The following is an 18,570-nucleotide window of genomic DNA, read 5'->3' as shown; positions in this document are numbered from 1 at the left end:
ACTATTACATTACAATACTATTTCAATTTTTGTTAATAGATTATATGTTTCCTAATAACATAATGTAACAACGTTTAAATTCCTTTTCTTTGCTTAAGTAAAGACGCAATATTGTAATACATACAGTGTTAACGTTTTAGATTTCCGTTATTAATTAATGTACCTAGGTATATCATGTGCCTGCTATACAAACATATCGAAACTATTTTATTTGTTTACTAATACTATGATTCGGAATTATTTCGGTTATAATACAGAAATATTAAGAAGATCCTATTTATTTATTTATTTATTTCCCACGGTTAAACCAATTTTACAAATTTGTCTACATCAAGATGGTAGCCTTAGATATTAATACTAAATAGATTATTGACTAATACAAACAATTGATATACAGATCAGCAATAACAGTTACACATAGGTTTCATGGTTCAAGAATAACAATTTACAATTCTAAAATGCAAAGCAATACAACCATAACAATATAATATTCAATGCAGTAGCAACAAATATAAATAGAATATTAGAAATGACATAACAATAACATAACTGTATCAGCACTTGTATAACTTTGGTCGAGAATCACTTATTATTTACAAGTATTTACAGGTAATTTACAAGTTTAATAAGCAAAGCACTACAAAAAAAACATTGATAATTATTTAATACAATAGCAACAGATAATAAAAAGAGAATACTCAAAGATAACATAATTATTTACAGCATTATATTACATGATTAAAAATACAGTAGCAGAACAGATGGTAACAATAATAGAGTAGGAGAAGTGTGTTTGGAGGAAAAGTGAGGAGATCATGCCCTCACAGACACTGGTGTAGCCCTTTAACGCAGCTACCAAAAGATAACAAACACTACATTATATTGAAAAAAAACTATGAAAAGTGAGGAGACCATGCCCCCACTACAAAAAAACACAAACACTTAAATGTGGCCCTTAAACGCAATTCAATTCAATATTTCTTTATTCATTAAAGCACAAAGTACATGAATAGTGTCATCCTCTTACATGTTTTTATATTACAATGTTCTTACATTCTATAGATATAAAGTTCTTAAAATCTAACATAAGTTTTTACAAATTAAAAATTAACGCTCCTAAAATTTGTAAGTTCATCAAGGGAATATAATACCTTGTTGATGAGAAATGTTTTAAGACCCCTCTTAAATCCCACCATGCTTTTTGCCGATTTAATTTCATTTGGAATTTTGTTGTAAAATTTGGAGCCGGTATAACTTGGTTTTTTACTGTAAAGTTCTAATCTGTGGCGGTTTAGAGCAATGTTGGTTTTGTTGTTTTGTTTCTGGTATTGTAGTGGTGGTGTTCACCAGTTAACGGCAATTGAGAAAATCTGTTTTTAACATATAGAACTGTTTCATAGATGTACAATCCATATACTGTCATTATTTTTAATGGTCTAAAATGCTCTTTTGAAGTTCTCGAGTCAAGGTCCAAAATAATTCTTATAGCTCTTTTTTGTAATTTTAGGATCGTTTCTAAGTTATTGATGGATACAGAGATATTCCAAAAGAAATAACAGAATGTATGTACGAAAAGTATATTGATTTTAATGTTACTTGATCAAGAAGATTTTTATGCAAATAGACAAGATACAGTATTTTTAATTAATTTGTTTGCGTTAGAATTCCAAGTTAAATTTTTGTCAATTTCAAATCCTAAGAATCTAATATTTTCTAATTATTTAATAGGTTTCTGATTAATTTCTAGTAAAGGATTAATTGAAAGTCTTGTCTGACGAATTTTTGGTCTCAAAATTTATGAACTTTGTTTTAACTGGATTCAAAAGTAACTGATAGTTTTGGAAAAAAAATTGAAAGTATATCTAGATTAGCATTAGCTGTCTTTTCAATTTCCACTTCAGAATTAGCGGTAACTGTAAGATTTACATTGTCTCCATAAAGGTAAAGTTTGCTAGATTTAGTCAGCCCTGGTAGGTTTGTAACATAGCAAATGAATAGAAGGGGACCCAAGATGGATTCCTGTGGTACACCATGTTTAATAGTTCTAATGAATTATATGATCTGACTCAACTGCTTTTACACCGTCCTTAACATTCCCAACAAGTGAATCCAAGTTAGACACAATGTTTGTGTCAACCAAATCAGTAAAATACTTGTTGAATGAATTACATATAACATAAGGGTCTGAACAACATTGATTGTTAATATGAACACTAGTAATGTGGTTATCTGATTTTGCCTTACCGACTTCGACTTCAGAGTTAATAATTTGCCAGCTGGTTTTGTTCATGTTACTTGAGTTTATTTTATTTTGATAATATAGTTTTTTTGCAGCTGTAACCTTATTTTCAAACATTTTATCCTTCTGTCTTAGTTGTTTGTACATGGTTTTGCTTTTTAACATTCTAGCGTTGTTAGCAAACTCAATAATTGATTATTTTTCAATCTTTAGCTCTTCAGTAATCCACCTGCTTCTATGCCTATATTTTCTACATAATTTCTTAGGAAAACACAACTCAAAATAATACATAAAAGTTTGGTGAAATACATCATACTTTGACTCAACTGGAGCAAAAAATACATTGGGCCAAGTTTCAAGGCTAAGAACTTCAATAAAGTGATTTATATTTGCAGTGCTAAAGTTCCTAAAGTACTCAAGATATACAGCATTATCAGGACTATCATTTTTACTATTTTTTACAAAGAGTTGACCATCATGGTCTGACAGCTGAGTATTGAAACCAATTACATCGAAATAGGCATTATTTATATTGGTAAAAATATTATCTATGGTGCTTTTTGTTGTTTCAGTAATTCTTGTGGGAAAATTAACAACTGACTGGAAACCATTGGCAAGAACAACATTGTTAAGTTTATTTCTATTACCATCCTCAAAATTCATCATGTTGATATAATGATATTTATATCACCCATTAATACTATCTGTTGGTATTTTTGAGAAAGTGTTCCCAACAAAATATTTATTTTGCCAATAAATTCTATTTCAGTTTTTTTAATAGGATTTCTATATAGGCCAACTAACAAAAATTTAGATTTTTTGGGCGGTAGTATCTTTTGAAATTCTACTAAACAACATTCAAATGTTGTTTCAGATAATAGATCATTTATTTCTTCTAAAATTATTTCTTTTGATTTAATAAAAGTTTTTGATAGAATGATTACCCCCCCCCCCCCCACCACTGGGGGGGTTACTGCGAGCAAAATGTGCACTTAGGATGTACCCTTTAATATTAATTTTCTCTATGGATGTTTGAGTCAGTTTGTGCACACTATTATTAACAAACTATTAACTATTAACACTCGCACGACAGATATAATATGCCTTTAAAGAATCAAATATTATAACCTATCAAGGACAAGCGTTCATGGTTACAAGCCCAGTATACAAAATAGGAACTTAATTATTTTAATTGCAGAAGTTCACAAAATGATATTAATTTGAATAAAAGAAACAAATAACCGACTACGAAAATAGATATTTCATAACCTGTAAAATATCCAAATTAAATGTACAGTACTATCTTTTTGCATACCAATAAACTACTATTTAAGTAAGAAGACAATAGATAAAACATGCTCCCTTATATTAGTACATTTCTCATCCTTAAAGATCTGCTGAAGAGAATTTTATTGTTAGTCCTGTCCGGTGCACTGTCTGTAGAGGTCGTGTTTTGTTTACAATTTGTTTCTTGTTTTCAGTCATTTAAAACCTCTTTCATCCAAATAAAACGTTCTAATCATAACTAATAACACGTCCCCTAGTTATATAACCAAAGAGTAGAGAACAAATCATGAAATCAACTATAAAATAATAGAAACACAATTACGACGACACTAGCGATCAGTGTCATCGGACGTGAACTAGACACGAAAAACGAGCTTCAAAATTTGCAATGGGATGAAAAGTTTACTTGTGTTGGTTAGTCTATGGTAAGACTATAATACATTTTCCACCCTAATAATAATCATAAGAATAATATTAAACATTCTTCTGAATATATATTTATTTTATCTACCCACAGTACTACTTTGCTCTTACTCCTTATTATTCGTAGGGATACGATATTATGGTACCGATACAATCATAGATACTACACTTTCGGCAACACTGGCCAACAATCTTCGGGCTTGGCTCCCATTGGATGGTGTGCGAGGCTTCTGATTGGGAGTTCCGCCGAGGGACCGAATCAGCGGCTTCCGTACGAGGACGGAATTCGCTGACCCGGCTCTAGAGCGGGTTAGCTGGTTCCGGAGTTAGCCAATTCCGAAACCGAACAAGTTAGCGAGTTCCTCTCATCGACCAAATTTGAAGATAGGGCGTTTAACTTGGGGTTAGCGAGTTCCAGAGTGAGCCAATTCCGTGGACCCTACTTAAGTACCTACTATGATTTTTTGCTGTTTTATGAGTTATCTAAATGTTTTTATCCACATTCTTCTGTTCTGAAACATCATGTAGTTGTATCCTATGATGACTAAGGTATCAGTAGCTTACTAGTATAGTCCTTCTTTTGTTTTGTTCTTTACGTGATTTATTGCTGTAAAGTTTTTAGCAATTATTGTTTTGTTTGAGTAAGCGTGTCACAGTTTTTTTTTTGTTACTGAATCAAGGTTAATGACTTAACATAATTGTATTTTGATGATGTAAAATGCAAATTAATCATCACATTAACGTCCTTTTATATTGTATTAATAATAATATAATATAGGCATTTTATGGGTTTGTTTGTAATACATGTTTATGGTGTGTTGGATTAACCATGGTTTTCAGTTATCCGTGGTCTCCCGCCCCCCCCCCTCCCATTACCCTGAATAATCGAGGTTCTGTACAATCTTAAAAATTAGAGGTATACAAATTCAATGATCAACTCTACTACATAACCTCAAAATAATCCCTCTAGACCTTTATTATACACTTCCAACTTTCACAATAGACTCTTGACCATGTTAAAAATCTGATTTCATCGTCCTACTTCTGGATATTGTTTATTATGTTAAAAAAATTCATTTTCTACCCGGTCATATAACACCGTTTGTATAGCCTAAATGATTGTTTATCCTACAATTTGTTTATTTGTTCAGCTTCTTCAAAAATCAAAATATATTATTAGTGAAAACAAACAGGTTTTAAACTATACATGTAATAAATTAGTTTTACTCTTTCATACTAAATTGACTATCAACCTAAAATACAAATGGTTGTTCAGGAGTACCGGACAAAACAGCAGAACAAGGGCAGAGTTGTGGGTCTTCACTCACCCAGCCCCGCAGTATCTCCACAATCACCACAGCAAAGTCCCCGTATTCCTACCCCTCACTCACAGGTAAAAGAATCAGAACATGAAATATATATCCTAATGCATCACCATCATGGCCTCGTCAAGTTTACAATACTCGTCAACCCTATTGTTCACATTATAGTGTTTTTTTCTTTGTAAAAAGTGCAAAGCTGCATATTTTTTTTAAGACAGATGTTGGTCTTAATACACATATCTTCAACAGTTTTTGGCAGAAAAAATTGCATCTTATTTCAAACTTTTGGAACTTTCCTTTATTAATACTGTATTATAATTTGATACTTTATCAATTGTATCAACATTGACTGTGTAGTATGGGTAGAACGCATCCAATGAAGCAAGGGGTGAGCTAGTTCAGTACAAGGATGAACTATACTGATGAATTTAACACATAAAAGTGGTGACATCAGGACAAAAACCCAAGCTATCGCTCCCACTGACATGTCTAAACTATTACCTCACTTTAATTACTGAGGTTCAATATTGTTTATATTCAGCAGGGCGATGAGACGCCGTTCAGTCCGGGTACTCCGTCTCCTCGACCGCCAGTTCCCCCCTCCACTCCCCGTCCTCCGGGAGTCGCAGGAAGTCCGGGAACTGGAGGCTTCTCCCCTCAGGAACAGCAAACTGTCGTCAGGTAACCCCCTCATGTCTTGTATTTTAAACATCATTTCATATATTCATTATAATTTTAATTCAAAGGACAGTAAATACACTTAGTAGTGATAACCGAATCTCAACTCTCAAAATAACAAAAATTTTGAAAGGGTTTTATTTTTGGATTTGATTGGCAAGTTTCAAGATTTTAAACTTAAAACCAAAATTGCCAACATTTTATGACATAAATATTTTCCACTAAATAAACTTTCAAATTTATCTCATACTCATCTTGTTATTTATTATGTCAGTGTCAGGAGTTTAATTTATATCAAAGTTTTTTGTTTATCATAATTTATGTATTTTAAGTTCAAAGCATATTGGCCACATATTCATATTATTTTGGGGTCTGATGTCTGATTTCTTTTAGTTAAAAATATTTAATTAACATTTTATTACTTGCATTTTTTGTTACCATAACCAGGCAAGTAAAAGTTTTATTTTTTGCTTTTAGGCTTTGAGATTCAAGATGTGATTTGTTATGTTTCAGTGTCGAGATTTGAAATATCTGTTTTTGACCATCACTATTACTTAATACCTTATTTTACTAACTTTTCCCAATACACCAAATCTGGCCTCAGTTACATGGGATGTTTTAATTCGTAAATTCAATACTCAGTGCAGCTGTCATGTACTGGGGGACATCGAGGCAAGCGATTCATGATTCAATTCAATATAAAGTCTTTATTTAATGATTGTGCGTAAGTACCCACTAGTCAGTTTTAAAACCATTAACTCTGACTACTTCAAAAATAGCATCTTTCTCTATAGCCTCTGGTACTACTAAGGCAAAGGTGGTAATTATTTAGTTCTGTTAACATATTTGTTGATTGTTGCAGACATGGTGTGGGTGTGGGTGTGTTGACCCAGCCTAGACCTCAGCCCCGAGCCCCCACACAGTTCCTGACTCAAGATAAACTGAGGATGTTCACTCCTCAACAACAACAGCAGTTGTTGCTCCAACGACATCAACAGCTTCAACAGCAACGACAGGCTTTACTGCAACAACAACAGGAGTTGAATCAGGTAATCACACTCATCTAGTCATCTTACAGTCATAGGAAGTAAAAATGAAAATTATATAAATAATTATTTTAAAATTAGAACACATTTGGGTAATTATATTTGTTAAGTAATTATGTGATAACCTTCTCTATTCTAAAAAATGATTTTCTTTAAACATTGACTTTTACTTATGGAACACATTCACGTGGTCATTCACTATCTGTGATAATTGATTATAAATATCATTACCAACTAAGGTTGGGCTTTGTTTTGTTTAAGGTAAGGCTCTAGGCCAGGACTTTTGAATTGTAGAATAAGGAGGATAGCAGCTATTTTACCTTAAAGAATTGTAGAGAGAGTGCAGAGGATCTACAAAATGCTTGCCAGTTTACCATTTTGTTAACTCTCTTCAATCTCTCTACGCTTGACAAAGCCCCCCAGGGGACAAAATATTGTGTGTTCAGTGTCTCTTCTGTAGGTTCTATGGCCTACCTGCACTTCTTCAAGGTAAGCTAGCTGCTATCCTCCTTATTCTACAATTCAATTAAGGTGGGGATACTGCTGGGTTGAAAGATGAGTGTAGAAGGGAGTGATATGCCTTGTGCAGCTTTGTTGCTAATTAATTCAGCCGTTCCTCAAGCCACAGGAAATAAGAAACAGAGGATACACTCCATGGTACACTTAATTGGTGCCTAGCACTAGTGCTGGTGTATAGGGTCAAGTCAAACACCACCCCTCTTACCCTCATTTACTATAATGCTCACGGTGGAGGAAGACCCTGTGCCCCGTGTAGTGGGACTGGGAGTTTCCGTCCAGTGCTTGCCGTTTGGGCTCTTTATTGCTCACAATTTTTTTGCTACAACATACCAGAGCTGAAAGCGCACAGTTGTCCCACAGTAAAAGTTGTATGCACAGTTGTAAGTACTTTACTTCTCTGTGGCCACAAAGCCCAGCAAACTCAAAAAAGAGATTTGTAGTAAATTAAATAATATTAAATATTAAATAATAGTAAATAAAATTAATGTTACAGAATTGCACGTCCTCTAACATGTTTCTTCTAAACACTCTCCTCTTAGCTGTGTACAATTATGAAGGTTCTATTGTGATTTTGTTTGAAGGAGGCTGGAGGTTTATCAGTGCAACAGAGACAGCTACAGCTGTTTGCACAGCAGAGACAAGCTCTTCAGCAGCAACAAGAGTTACTGACTCAGCAGATGTCAGACCCCAACATGTCTCAACAACAAAGACAACAGCTCATGCAGCAACGACAAGCTCTGCTGCAGCAGACTCAAGAGCTGGCTAATTCACAGGTATAGCATCAGCAAACTAAAGGACAATAAAACATACTTAAATTATATGCAAAAATAATTTGTGCGGCCGTGCCAATTGAAAGATAAAATATCATGAAAAACATATTTTAAGTTAAAAAATGACCGTTGATAATTTAAAAGTGTAATAGATAGTTTTACAGAGTAGACAGAAAAATTGATTGTTCCCGCCAAAAATGCTGTGTATGAGTAAGAATCAGAATTCCAAATAAACATACCTAAGATGTAAATCTATTAGCCGTTATAAAAAACGTATTATTGCCATGATAAAATGTCAAATGGGTTTTGAATTACATCATTTCCCTAATAATAAATTAAGGGAGTCACAAACAAACATCAGATATAACATTTACGTACGCCTAAACAGCTACTCAAACTCAACTTCGAGTACTCATTTAAACTCGAGTACTCGCCCAACCCTATTGTATTCCACAACAAATATCTAAAATTTAAAGTATATGAATTGTTAAACCCAATTAAACATTTAGATTTTCGAAGTCCTTAGCTGTAATGTAGCATGTAGCCAAAAATTCCTATGAAAAACATTACCAAGCATTGTTTGGTCTTCTTTCTAATATTACTCAAATTCATAACTTATTCCCTATCTTTCATAAAACTAAAGACGGCAACACAATTATTCCTGAAATTAAAATGAATAAGAGAATAATAAATAGACCAATAACAAATGCAGTATTAACCAATCATACTTTTAGGTTCAAAACCATTTCAAAAGAGGAGTTTATTCAAATAATAAATTCAATCAAAAGCAAATTGATGATATCCCAAAAAAATAATTAAAGATGCTAAGTGGGCGATTCTCAAACCACTTCTTCATGTTATAAATGCATGCCTCATTTCAGGTGTTTTTCCTTCTCAGTTAAAAATATCCAAAATAATTCCATTATATAAAAAAGGAAACAAAAATGAATCATCTAATTATAGGCCTCTTTCAATTCTACCTTCTTTGTCAAGATTCCTTGAAAAATGCATGTTATTACAATTGACAGAATATTTTGAAAATAATAATTTGTTAGACACTGAACAGCATGGTTTTAGGCCAAACAAATCCACTGTAACAGCTGTAATAGCCTTTGTTGAAAATTTGATTAACGAACTGGATGAAGGTTCAAGATTCAAGATTGTTTATTTTCCAATAATGTACAATAAATAAAAGGTGACATAGTTTATAAAAGGAAAAAATATTCCTCACAAGACTACACGTCTGTGTGTGAGGAAGAGTCCATGGCACTCGCTGGTCACTCTTAAAAAATATATGCACTTACATAAAACAACTTTTCTAGTTAACAATAATACAACTTATTCATTAAAATTAAAAATAAAATAAAATATCTTAGTCCTGGACAACATAGAACCATCAGAATATAAGTTCTAAACACTTGTTAAGTTAAAGCAAATTAAAAATTAAAAATACCCCTCAAAATAAAATAAAATAATTCTTACAATTTAAAAACAAAAATCAATCCGGTCTAAAAATTTTGAGGTAACCAATCAGTAGCTGCTTTTTTGGTTTTAACAAAGGCATGAATAGAATTTTATGTTTGCAAAAAATGCCTTAAGAACTATGTCAAAACTAAAATATGACACTCCTTGTAAAACTTATTTTTCAGAATTAGGGATAATGACAGTTTACAGCCTTTATATTTTTAACACTATTCTCTATATAAAGAACATAATTGGCACATTATAAAAAAATCTCAACAAACATGAATATAATACTAGACAAAGACATGATTTTCAAATTACAAAACGTAACAAAGAGTTCTTTAAAAAGAAGCCAAGCTATACTGGGATTAACTTTTTTAACAGCCTAACAATTTCAATTAAAAATAAAATAACCTCTGGCAATTTTAAATATGTTTTAAAATCTTTTCTAATTTAAGGTGCATTTTATAGTTTTAATGAATTCCATATAAAAACTAAGCAACACTATGTTAGTCATTAAGTTTAGTAATAGTTTTATATTGACACCATTTATGTATACATATTGTATATAAAAATGAATAAAGATTATTTTGATTTGATTTAATTTGACACGTTTTATTCATTCTAAAATACAATCATTAAATTCAGGACATTGCAACTAAGGATTTGTCTTATTCAATATTTTTACATTGTGTGTCAGAGGTTGTCTATTTACTTTCCAACAGCATCCAATATGCCTGAGAAATGTCTTATCTGTTACAGACCGCTGTGGATCTTGCTAGACTACAAATGATCCAAAGACAGCAGCAGTTCAATAGACAACAAATGCTTGGCAAGACCCAACAGAGTCCCAGTAGAAGTCCCATGGGACAGTTCGGACAGACTTCCCCGATGCCTCAGCATTTCTCTAATGCCACCAGCCCAATGCCCCCTCAAAGCCCTCAATTCCAAGGGTCTTCTCCAATGCATCCTCAGAGTCCCATGATTAATCAGCTTCAGGCCAACTCTTCGCCTATGATGCCCCAAAGTCCGATGCAAAACCAAAATAATTCCCAGTTTCAACAAAATACTTCATCTCCACATCCACAATCTCCGATGGTTCAGTATTCTAATCAACCTCCCAACTCTCCAATTCATCCTTTAAGCCCACGGGTACAACAGAATTATCAACCCCAGAGTCCGATTACTACTCCCCAGTCACCGATGATTCAGTCTCAAAACTATCATCAAACTCCCAACTCTCCCATGACTGGAGCCCATCACTTTAGTCAACCGAGTTCCCCGAGACCACCCCAAAGTCCCAGAGTACAATCGGGAGGACAGTTCCAACCCCCGAGTTCTCCCATGAGTCCGCATATCCAGCAAGGTCAATTTGTTCACAGACCTAACTCTCCCATTAGAAGCCCAATGCCTCCAGTGTCTCCAATGCCCATGAGAAGGCCTTCGAGCACTGGCGAAAGCCAGAACTCTTCTCCCAGAACCGGTGGGCATGACCAACAAGAACAGAATTCTGGGGGTGGAGGAGGTAATCAGCATATAAACATGATCCCTGCTCCTCCGGGACTATTTGGTGGTAGATTTGGTTACATAAAGTTAGGACTCAGAGGAGGATCTCCGATGTGGGGAGGTGGAGGAGAGAGAACCCCGCCTAAGAGGCCCTCAGCTGTGATAAAAACAGGTGAGGGGCCAAAGAAGGATCAATCTCCTGCAAAAGTAGTTAGCATGCAGTACGAATATGAAGATGAATCAGATAGATCTTCACCTTCTACATCTAAATCTCCTCAAAAGAAAAATTCTAGTCTTGATTCTGGCATGGGCTCTCAAGAGACTATAAAAACTGATGATAATGAATCTACTGTTTATGATGACATTGTTCTAGTTGACAACGAAACAAATTTGGAAGTGGAGGAATTGCAATCTTCTTTGCAAGGAAATGTCATGACCATGCCTATGGTTATAGATGGTGGACATCTCCAAGTTACAGAAATGAACTTAGAATCCGAAAATGTGGATGGTGTATTAGACGACTGCCTTGTTTCCTCAACGAATTTGGTAGTACTTGATGTCGATCGGTCCGGTTCAGGGGAGGAGAATGAATCTTGTCTCATAGAAATGGTTGATAAAGACGGATGTGAATCAGTCCAAGAAGATCTTTCTATTTTGGAAGAAGACTTAGCTGAAGCTGAATCAAAAGAGGATGAGAGTGACGTGATTGAGATGATGGAAGAAAGTATGTCTCCTCCTGTTGGTAGAAAAAGACTGGTTGGAAAAGTTTTACCAGGTGAATCCTTGAAAAAACTTCAGGAGAAAAGAGATAGTACTACAGACACGCCTGATTCACCAGATCAGGAAGAAGGAAATAACGACCACTCCCCTGATACCTTATCTGAAGCAGATAATGAAATAGTCTCAACAACTTTTGAGAAAACCGAACCTGCAACATCAACTCTACCTGAACAAAACAAAGATGACAAAGATAGGTCAGAAACAGTTAAACAAGTGTTTCCCTTAGTGTTACCATCCAGTACTCAAATACCTCCCTCGAGTGCTCACCAGGCTAATATCGGTATCCCTGGTCTAACCAGACCAGCTGTGTCTTACCCCAGTTATCCTAGGGGAGTTCCTAGGCATGTTTTCCCTTTGATCAAAGCAGATGGGAGATCAGTAATAGCTGTCCAGCAAGCAACAGTAGCCAATTTAGTACAAGATGCCGTGAATGCTGCTAAACTAGCTGCTGAAAAGAAGCAATTTCCTCAAGGAGTATCGATTGCTGGAAACTTGATTCCTACCTTGATTTCAACACCTTCGACAATACCTTCTCTTGGAGTCGTAAGTACCACAGGGACCACCCTAATAGCTCCGCCAAGAATGTCTGTGCCTTTTTCATCTTCTGCGAGAATAACAAACACGGGATCTTCATCTTCAAACACTCACTATATGCCCATATTGTCACAAGCTGGTGGTTTATTAAAGATAGAAGTTATAAATCAAAAGATTGATTCAAACGAGAATGATAAGAATGTTTTGAAATCATTTCCTGCCTCTGTTACCAGACAACCTAGTGTCTCTGAGATTCCTGAAGGATTTCAGAAACATTTTGTCGATAGTGTCGCTCAAGCTCAAAATATGAATAGACCTGAAGAAAAAGTCAAATCTGAAATGCCTCCTGGACCTCACCCTACCAAAGCACACAGTTACAGTAAAATTCTTTTAGCTTCAAATGAGCCTCAGTCCATGAGAACATCTGAAGCTTCTGAGGTTAGAAGATCAGATATTCCATCAAGTCAAAGTAACACAATCCAAAACTTCAGTTCTGATGGTGTCAGACATCCGGGTGTTATCTGTAACAAAAGCTTAACAACTACTCAGCAATCTTCTGTGATCACTCAAGTCAGCGTTATCAGTGAGGGAAAAACAACACAACCGGAAGAAACAACTAACATCGGCTCTAGTATTTTGGAAGCCCAATTGACTGCTTCTACTCGAGAAGACGTTGTAGTTCCAAGAAATCCTGCTGTGAGCTCCCCTTCAAAGACGTTATTCTCTTTTCTAGACCACATGAGAGAAATGAATAAAGAGCATGCCAAAGATTCTCAGAGTGGTAGTTTGAATTTGACGGATATGTCTGTAACTTATGACAATAACAAAGTTCACCCAGAAAGCCTGACTTTGTACCGGGCCAGTGAGACTGTGATGAATCAAAGCAACATATCTCAACTTGTCAAAAGCCAAAGTCAGATGACTGGAGATGTAAAATTGCCAGTCTCTGTAATGACCCATCAAGAAGCGGCAGCTCAGCCAGCTATCAGACGGATCGGTAATATATATGTGCATCAGAACATCAAGACAGACGAGAAAGAAATCCCAGATGGAAATCAGAGAAACACTGTTGTATATTCAGACCAGATGCCAAGACCGATATTGGAAATGACCCAAACAATTAAACAAGAAATAAGACCCCCTACAAATATCTCTGATCTTTTTCGTCAAAAGCAGCCTTTCTACGATCAGAAACCCGTCGTAAGTCAACAACAAGAAACAGAACCTGTAAACTACTCTTCGAGTTCTACAATTACCAGCAACAAAGTAGTTCCAACAAGGCTAGGAGAGCTGATAAGTGGAGGAACTAATGTTCACGCACATATTGAACGTCGTCTCTCAGATATGAATATGTCGAGGACCCATCAACAACCACAAATGGAAAATCTTCAACAGAAAGTAGTATCAAGCTCAGAAGCAAACCCTGTGTTTCTCACTGGTCTACAAAGGGACTCAAAGGATGGCTCCTCACAATTCATTCCTTTGTCATCTATCCTAACGCCTAAGACAGAGCCAGATGATAAAAGGTAATTGTGACACCATTTGTTGCATGCTTCCCGAGCTATCCTTACCATGAATGCTTTGTTGTATTTTGAGGGCTTGTACAAGATTATGTGCCTTGTAGTATGTGTGCCATAGGCCTACTTTTCTCTGTTCTTGTCTACAATTTCCGCAAACATAATGAAATGAAATTAAATCCACACACAGTACCATCAGTTTCTAAAATAGGTAGTCTGCTTTCAGCTTAACAATAAAATGGCAATAGGTGTTTGTATCTGGTTTGTTTTAAGGTTTTGACTTTATACATTTTCAGCCACTTGCTGTACATTCTATTCTGTAATATCTTGTTAGTTCCCTTTTTTATCTTTTCATCCATGCTCATGATATTAGATTAGCACTTAATGGGTTCTTTTGGTTTTATTTTACACTGTTGTCACTATTTTATATCCTATTCATCGTAGCCTTTAATTTCAATTAAAAATAATCTGCTTATGAAGTTCCTTCTGGTTTAAAAAGTTATAAATCCTTATGCTGTACATATTTCTAACCCATTGCAGTTCACCATTAGCAGCTTTAAATGGATTTTTAATCATCACAATTTATTGCCAATTTAATACTGATCACAATAAACTATCTGCTTGGAAATCTTTGGTTTGGTTTGTAATTCACTTAAAATAAGATTATGTATTCACTTAAACTGTAATTATGTACAATATATTATTGTTTTTATTTCATAAATTGATTAGATAACCTCTTCTACCTAAGTTTTTTATAGCCTTAACCACGATTTTTTAATTTCCTTGAAAGGTTGTCCAAACATCATAAATATTAATTGTCAGAGATCATTTACTCAAATCAAATTTTAACTATGCAGTCTTACATAAACAAAGAATAAGTCGGAGAGGAAAATTGTTTGTGATAGTTAATTAATGAATCAATCCTGTTGTATTTTGGGGTATTTAACTTGCTCGGTTTTTCAGGATTGGTCCAGGAGGTAGAATTACGGATGATTCGCAGAATGTGTTGCTGAAGCAGCTGTTGCAAAACACAGCGTGTGCAACAACTTGTGCTACCACAACTACAGCTGTTAACACTGTTGCACCTGAACCCCCGACACCCCCACCACCGCCACCTCAACCGCTGCCAATACGCACTCAGCAGGTAAACATAGTGGTGGTGTTAAAGTAAATACATGACTTACTCTTACTCTACCTGTCTTTTATAACATTTTACGTTATGGTAACACTTCTATAGAAGTGATTAACATTTTGCTTCTAAGTACATATCATCTTTATTATCTTTAATCCAACTGTAAATGTTCAGACGTCGCCGATGCAAGTTCAAGAACCTCGTAGAATGTCAACGGACACTCCCACTTCTACTTTGGATGAACTGCTCTCTCCCACTAGTCCTGCCATCAAGGTAAGAACATATTTTACTTCAAAGAGTTCATTCACCAAACTTCATATTACCACGTTCATATACCAAATTCATAACTCATCAAACTTCCCCTCAGACAACTGACTTAAACACAAGGGAGCATAGCTCTTTGAAGTAGCCTAAACCTTGTAGTTGTTAAAAAAATATCATTTTTACAAATCATTAACTGAAATCTAATTTGGATTCACTTAAATGTGCAAAATGGTCCAAAAGGTAAAAAAGAAACGTCCTGGAAGCAGTTAATCGAATGTCCCAACAATTTCTTATTCAATTTAACTGGTTTTTAACTGGTGTCAAAAATCAAACACAAACCAATTTAAATCCCAATTTCCAAATTGTCTCCAACCTACACTATTGGACACAACTTATGTCTTTGTCTTTATCACTTAACTTTCTCTGTTGTCCTCTGGGCACCTTGCTTTGACCAACCGACCCCTAATCAAACCGAAACTGCCATTGATTGCAACACCTCCAGCACAATCTATCCTTTACAACCATATCCTATTTGAAGTTTTATTTATTACTTCCTCTTCCCATACATAATATATGGAGAAAGAATTGTTTTTGTCAAAATTTTTGAGTGTGTGTTTTGGGGTGTAGGTGGAATTACACCATCCGTTTTCCCCTGAACCCAATCATTTAGTTTTCAAAGTGATTTCTTTGTGTATGTGTGTGTGTGTGTGTGTGTGTGTGTGTGTGTGTGTGTGTGTGCACAGAGCTACAGATCACATCTGTTGTCCGATTTTGGTGACATTTGTTCTGTGGGTATTTGGTACCTTCAGGTGTTTTTTTTTTATTTATTTAATGGCGATTTTCCATAAAACCCTTAAAACAACAGAAAAGTTGGATTTTTACAAAAATTTTACAAACTGTTTGATAAAAAATTTAGTTTGTTATACATAGTCCTTTTAACTCTAAATAAATTTGTACAAACCCAATTGCTGTTAAAATTACGGTTCAAAAGTTATTTCAACTTTTGTGATCTTGCAAATAAAATATCAGAGTTACTCTCACTGCTTACCCATGATTGTTGACAAGGTAATGGCATAAGGTATGTGTCAGATTGCTGATACCGTTTATTTGTCTTGTGGTCAGAGAGAGCCGCTACTCACCCCTGCTCAGATCAAGCGTGAACCCATGACAGGGCCTCCACCCCAGGCCAGTCCCATTCCACCAGCACCCGTCATGGTCGAGGTCAAGAAAGAAGTCATGTCCTCTGATGAGATGATCTCTCCTGGTATACGCACCATGGACCCCATGGATACTGGAGCAATGGACCATTCATCCAGCATGCCTCTAGACCCCCAAGGTATGACACTGTTCTCAATTATTTACAATAATTTTATCCATCAATTTTTGAAAAATTTCCAGAAGGGATATTTTGTGTTATATACATTTGCCTACAGCAGCGATCCCTATTTTTTTGTTTTAGGAGACCCATTTCATCCTGGTTTTGTTCTATACTCATAATAATAAATAATATTAATTGTGATTATTATTACTACTGTATTAATATTTTATTATTTGCTCCTCTGAGTAATATACATATGATTGAAATGAATGCAGGTGATATAATTGAAGACACTACTTAGTAGGGGTCTGCGGTGCACCGAAAAAGTCGGTCCGGTACAAGCTTAATTACCGTCATCAGTTCGGTACAGCATTTTATGCGGTACATATTCGGTTCTCGGTTCGGTACAGCCTAATAATAAATTACTTATCATAGTCAACGGTGGTTGGTTCTGAGCACATAAAAGTCTTATCAGATGTTTGTTTACGATCTTCATAATTGATTACTAGGGTGATGGCAATAAAAAACCCATTATCAGTCCCAAATCCATTACCATTTTATCACGACAATAATTGTTGTATTCAAGTACTTCCAAGAACGTTGAGTTTTATCACTTTTATTCCTTTACGACTTTCCCCAATTCTATTTTATCATAAAAATAATAGTTTTATGATGACTGTAAATGTTATTTCTAACTCAGTCAGTATTTTCGTGAATATTCAATTTGCCGCTGGCCATTGCCTACTGCCATAAAACTGTTTATGGCTTCATATTAAAGTCTTACTAATCTACAATCTTATTTTATAAGTTAAGATACATAACTTTTTTGTTATAGATAATTTATCTTTCTATTGATGAAACCACAAGCGTAGTAGTTTTTGTTTGCATATTTTTTTCCGTTATGCAAGCCTACTCGGTCTTAAATTAATGTCATTGCATGTTCTGTATCTTGTCTTATATTTTTGGATGTGGCTGTTAAGGTTGAAATGTTTTTTTGTTTCTTAGATTTTTTTATTATGTTGAAGGTACTTTATGCAATCTAAATCTTATGAACTAGAATTATTATAGTGATTTTGCTACCCTTATTGTAACCTACTCAATTTATATAGGCCATCCTAAATAATTAGGTCTAGGCCTGGGTCTTTTGACTCTTTGGAAGATCCTTAAAAAAAAAATTAGATTAGAAAATTGGATTGAGTCTGAGTTAATGAACTAATGATTGATACATGTGGATGTTAACTTTGTAAATGAAAAGACAATAATATTACTCCGTGGTAATCCAAATTTTAGTGTAAGAAAAAAACTTTGCAAAAGATGTATCCATCTTATAATTAGTTTTCAAGCTGATAAAAAAGATGCTATTTGCCATTACTTCATCATAACATCCTGTTTTTCATTGTCATCTGTTGAATGTGAATAGCTGTCAACTACACTGCTTTGTACTGAATGCTTTTATATGTTTTTAAAAGTAAAAAAAAACAACTAGACATTGTATTGGTTGGAAATAATTTTTATCATGGCTATTCAAAGTATCTCAGAGTAAAATAGGTAAAGCCTTTATCTTAACTGTGATTTTTCTTGACACAATCCTCGTAGGAGTAAAAGGTTTTAATAATGTGTGGTACAGTAATTGTTGTTAGAAAACCATGAATGTAGGATACTATCCATTTTCATAGTAATGTCAATGTATTAAAATAAAAAATAATGGTTCAAATACAGATCTGAGAAGAAAACCGCAAAAATACGAGTAGCCGCGTACCGTACCGATTTT

The 18,570-nt window shown here is 34.7% G+C and overlaps 1 protein-coding gene across 4 annotated transcripts in view; it reads left to right on the top strand.

Annotated features, from left to right (window-relative positions):
* Window positions 1-18,570, top strand: part of LOC128998538 (uncharacterized) — a 104,145-nt gene that overhangs the window by 65,697 nt on the left and 19,878 nt on the right. For 3 of the 4 annotated variants that reach the window (XM_054424714.1, XM_054424713.1, XM_054424711.1), the window contains 8 exons: window positions 5,226-5,342; window positions 5,813-5,952; window positions 6,812-6,998; window positions 8,096-8,287; window positions 10,511-14,094; window positions 15,049-15,229; window positions 15,392-15,490; window positions 16,604-16,817. In XM_054424714.1, the coding sequence (XP_054280689.1) occupies window positions 5,226-5,342; window positions 5,813-5,952; window positions 6,812-6,998; window positions 8,096-8,287; window positions 10,511-14,094; window positions 15,049-15,229; window positions 15,392-15,490; window positions 16,604-16,817 (4,714 nt within the window). The remainder of the gene's footprint in view (window positions 1-5,225; window positions 5,343-5,812; window positions 5,953-6,811; window positions 6,999-8,095; window positions 8,288-10,510; window positions 14,095-15,048; window positions 15,230-15,391; window positions 15,491-16,603; window positions 16,818-18,570) is intronic. The other variant, XM_054424712.1, reaches the window with a different exon arrangement.

Source organism: Macrosteles quadrilineatus, unplaced genomic scaffold, assembly GCF_028750875.1.
Source record: "Macrosteles quadrilineatus isolate MER2022 unplaced genomic scaffold, UCM_ALF_1.0 Scaffold_7__1_contigs__length_78375512, whole genome shotgun sequence".
Classification (NCBI taxonomy): domain Eukaryota; kingdom Metazoa; phylum Arthropoda; class Insecta; order Hemiptera; family Cicadellidae; genus Macrosteles; species Macrosteles quadrilineatus.
This window is presented reverse-complemented; position numbering and strand designations above follow the sequence as displayed.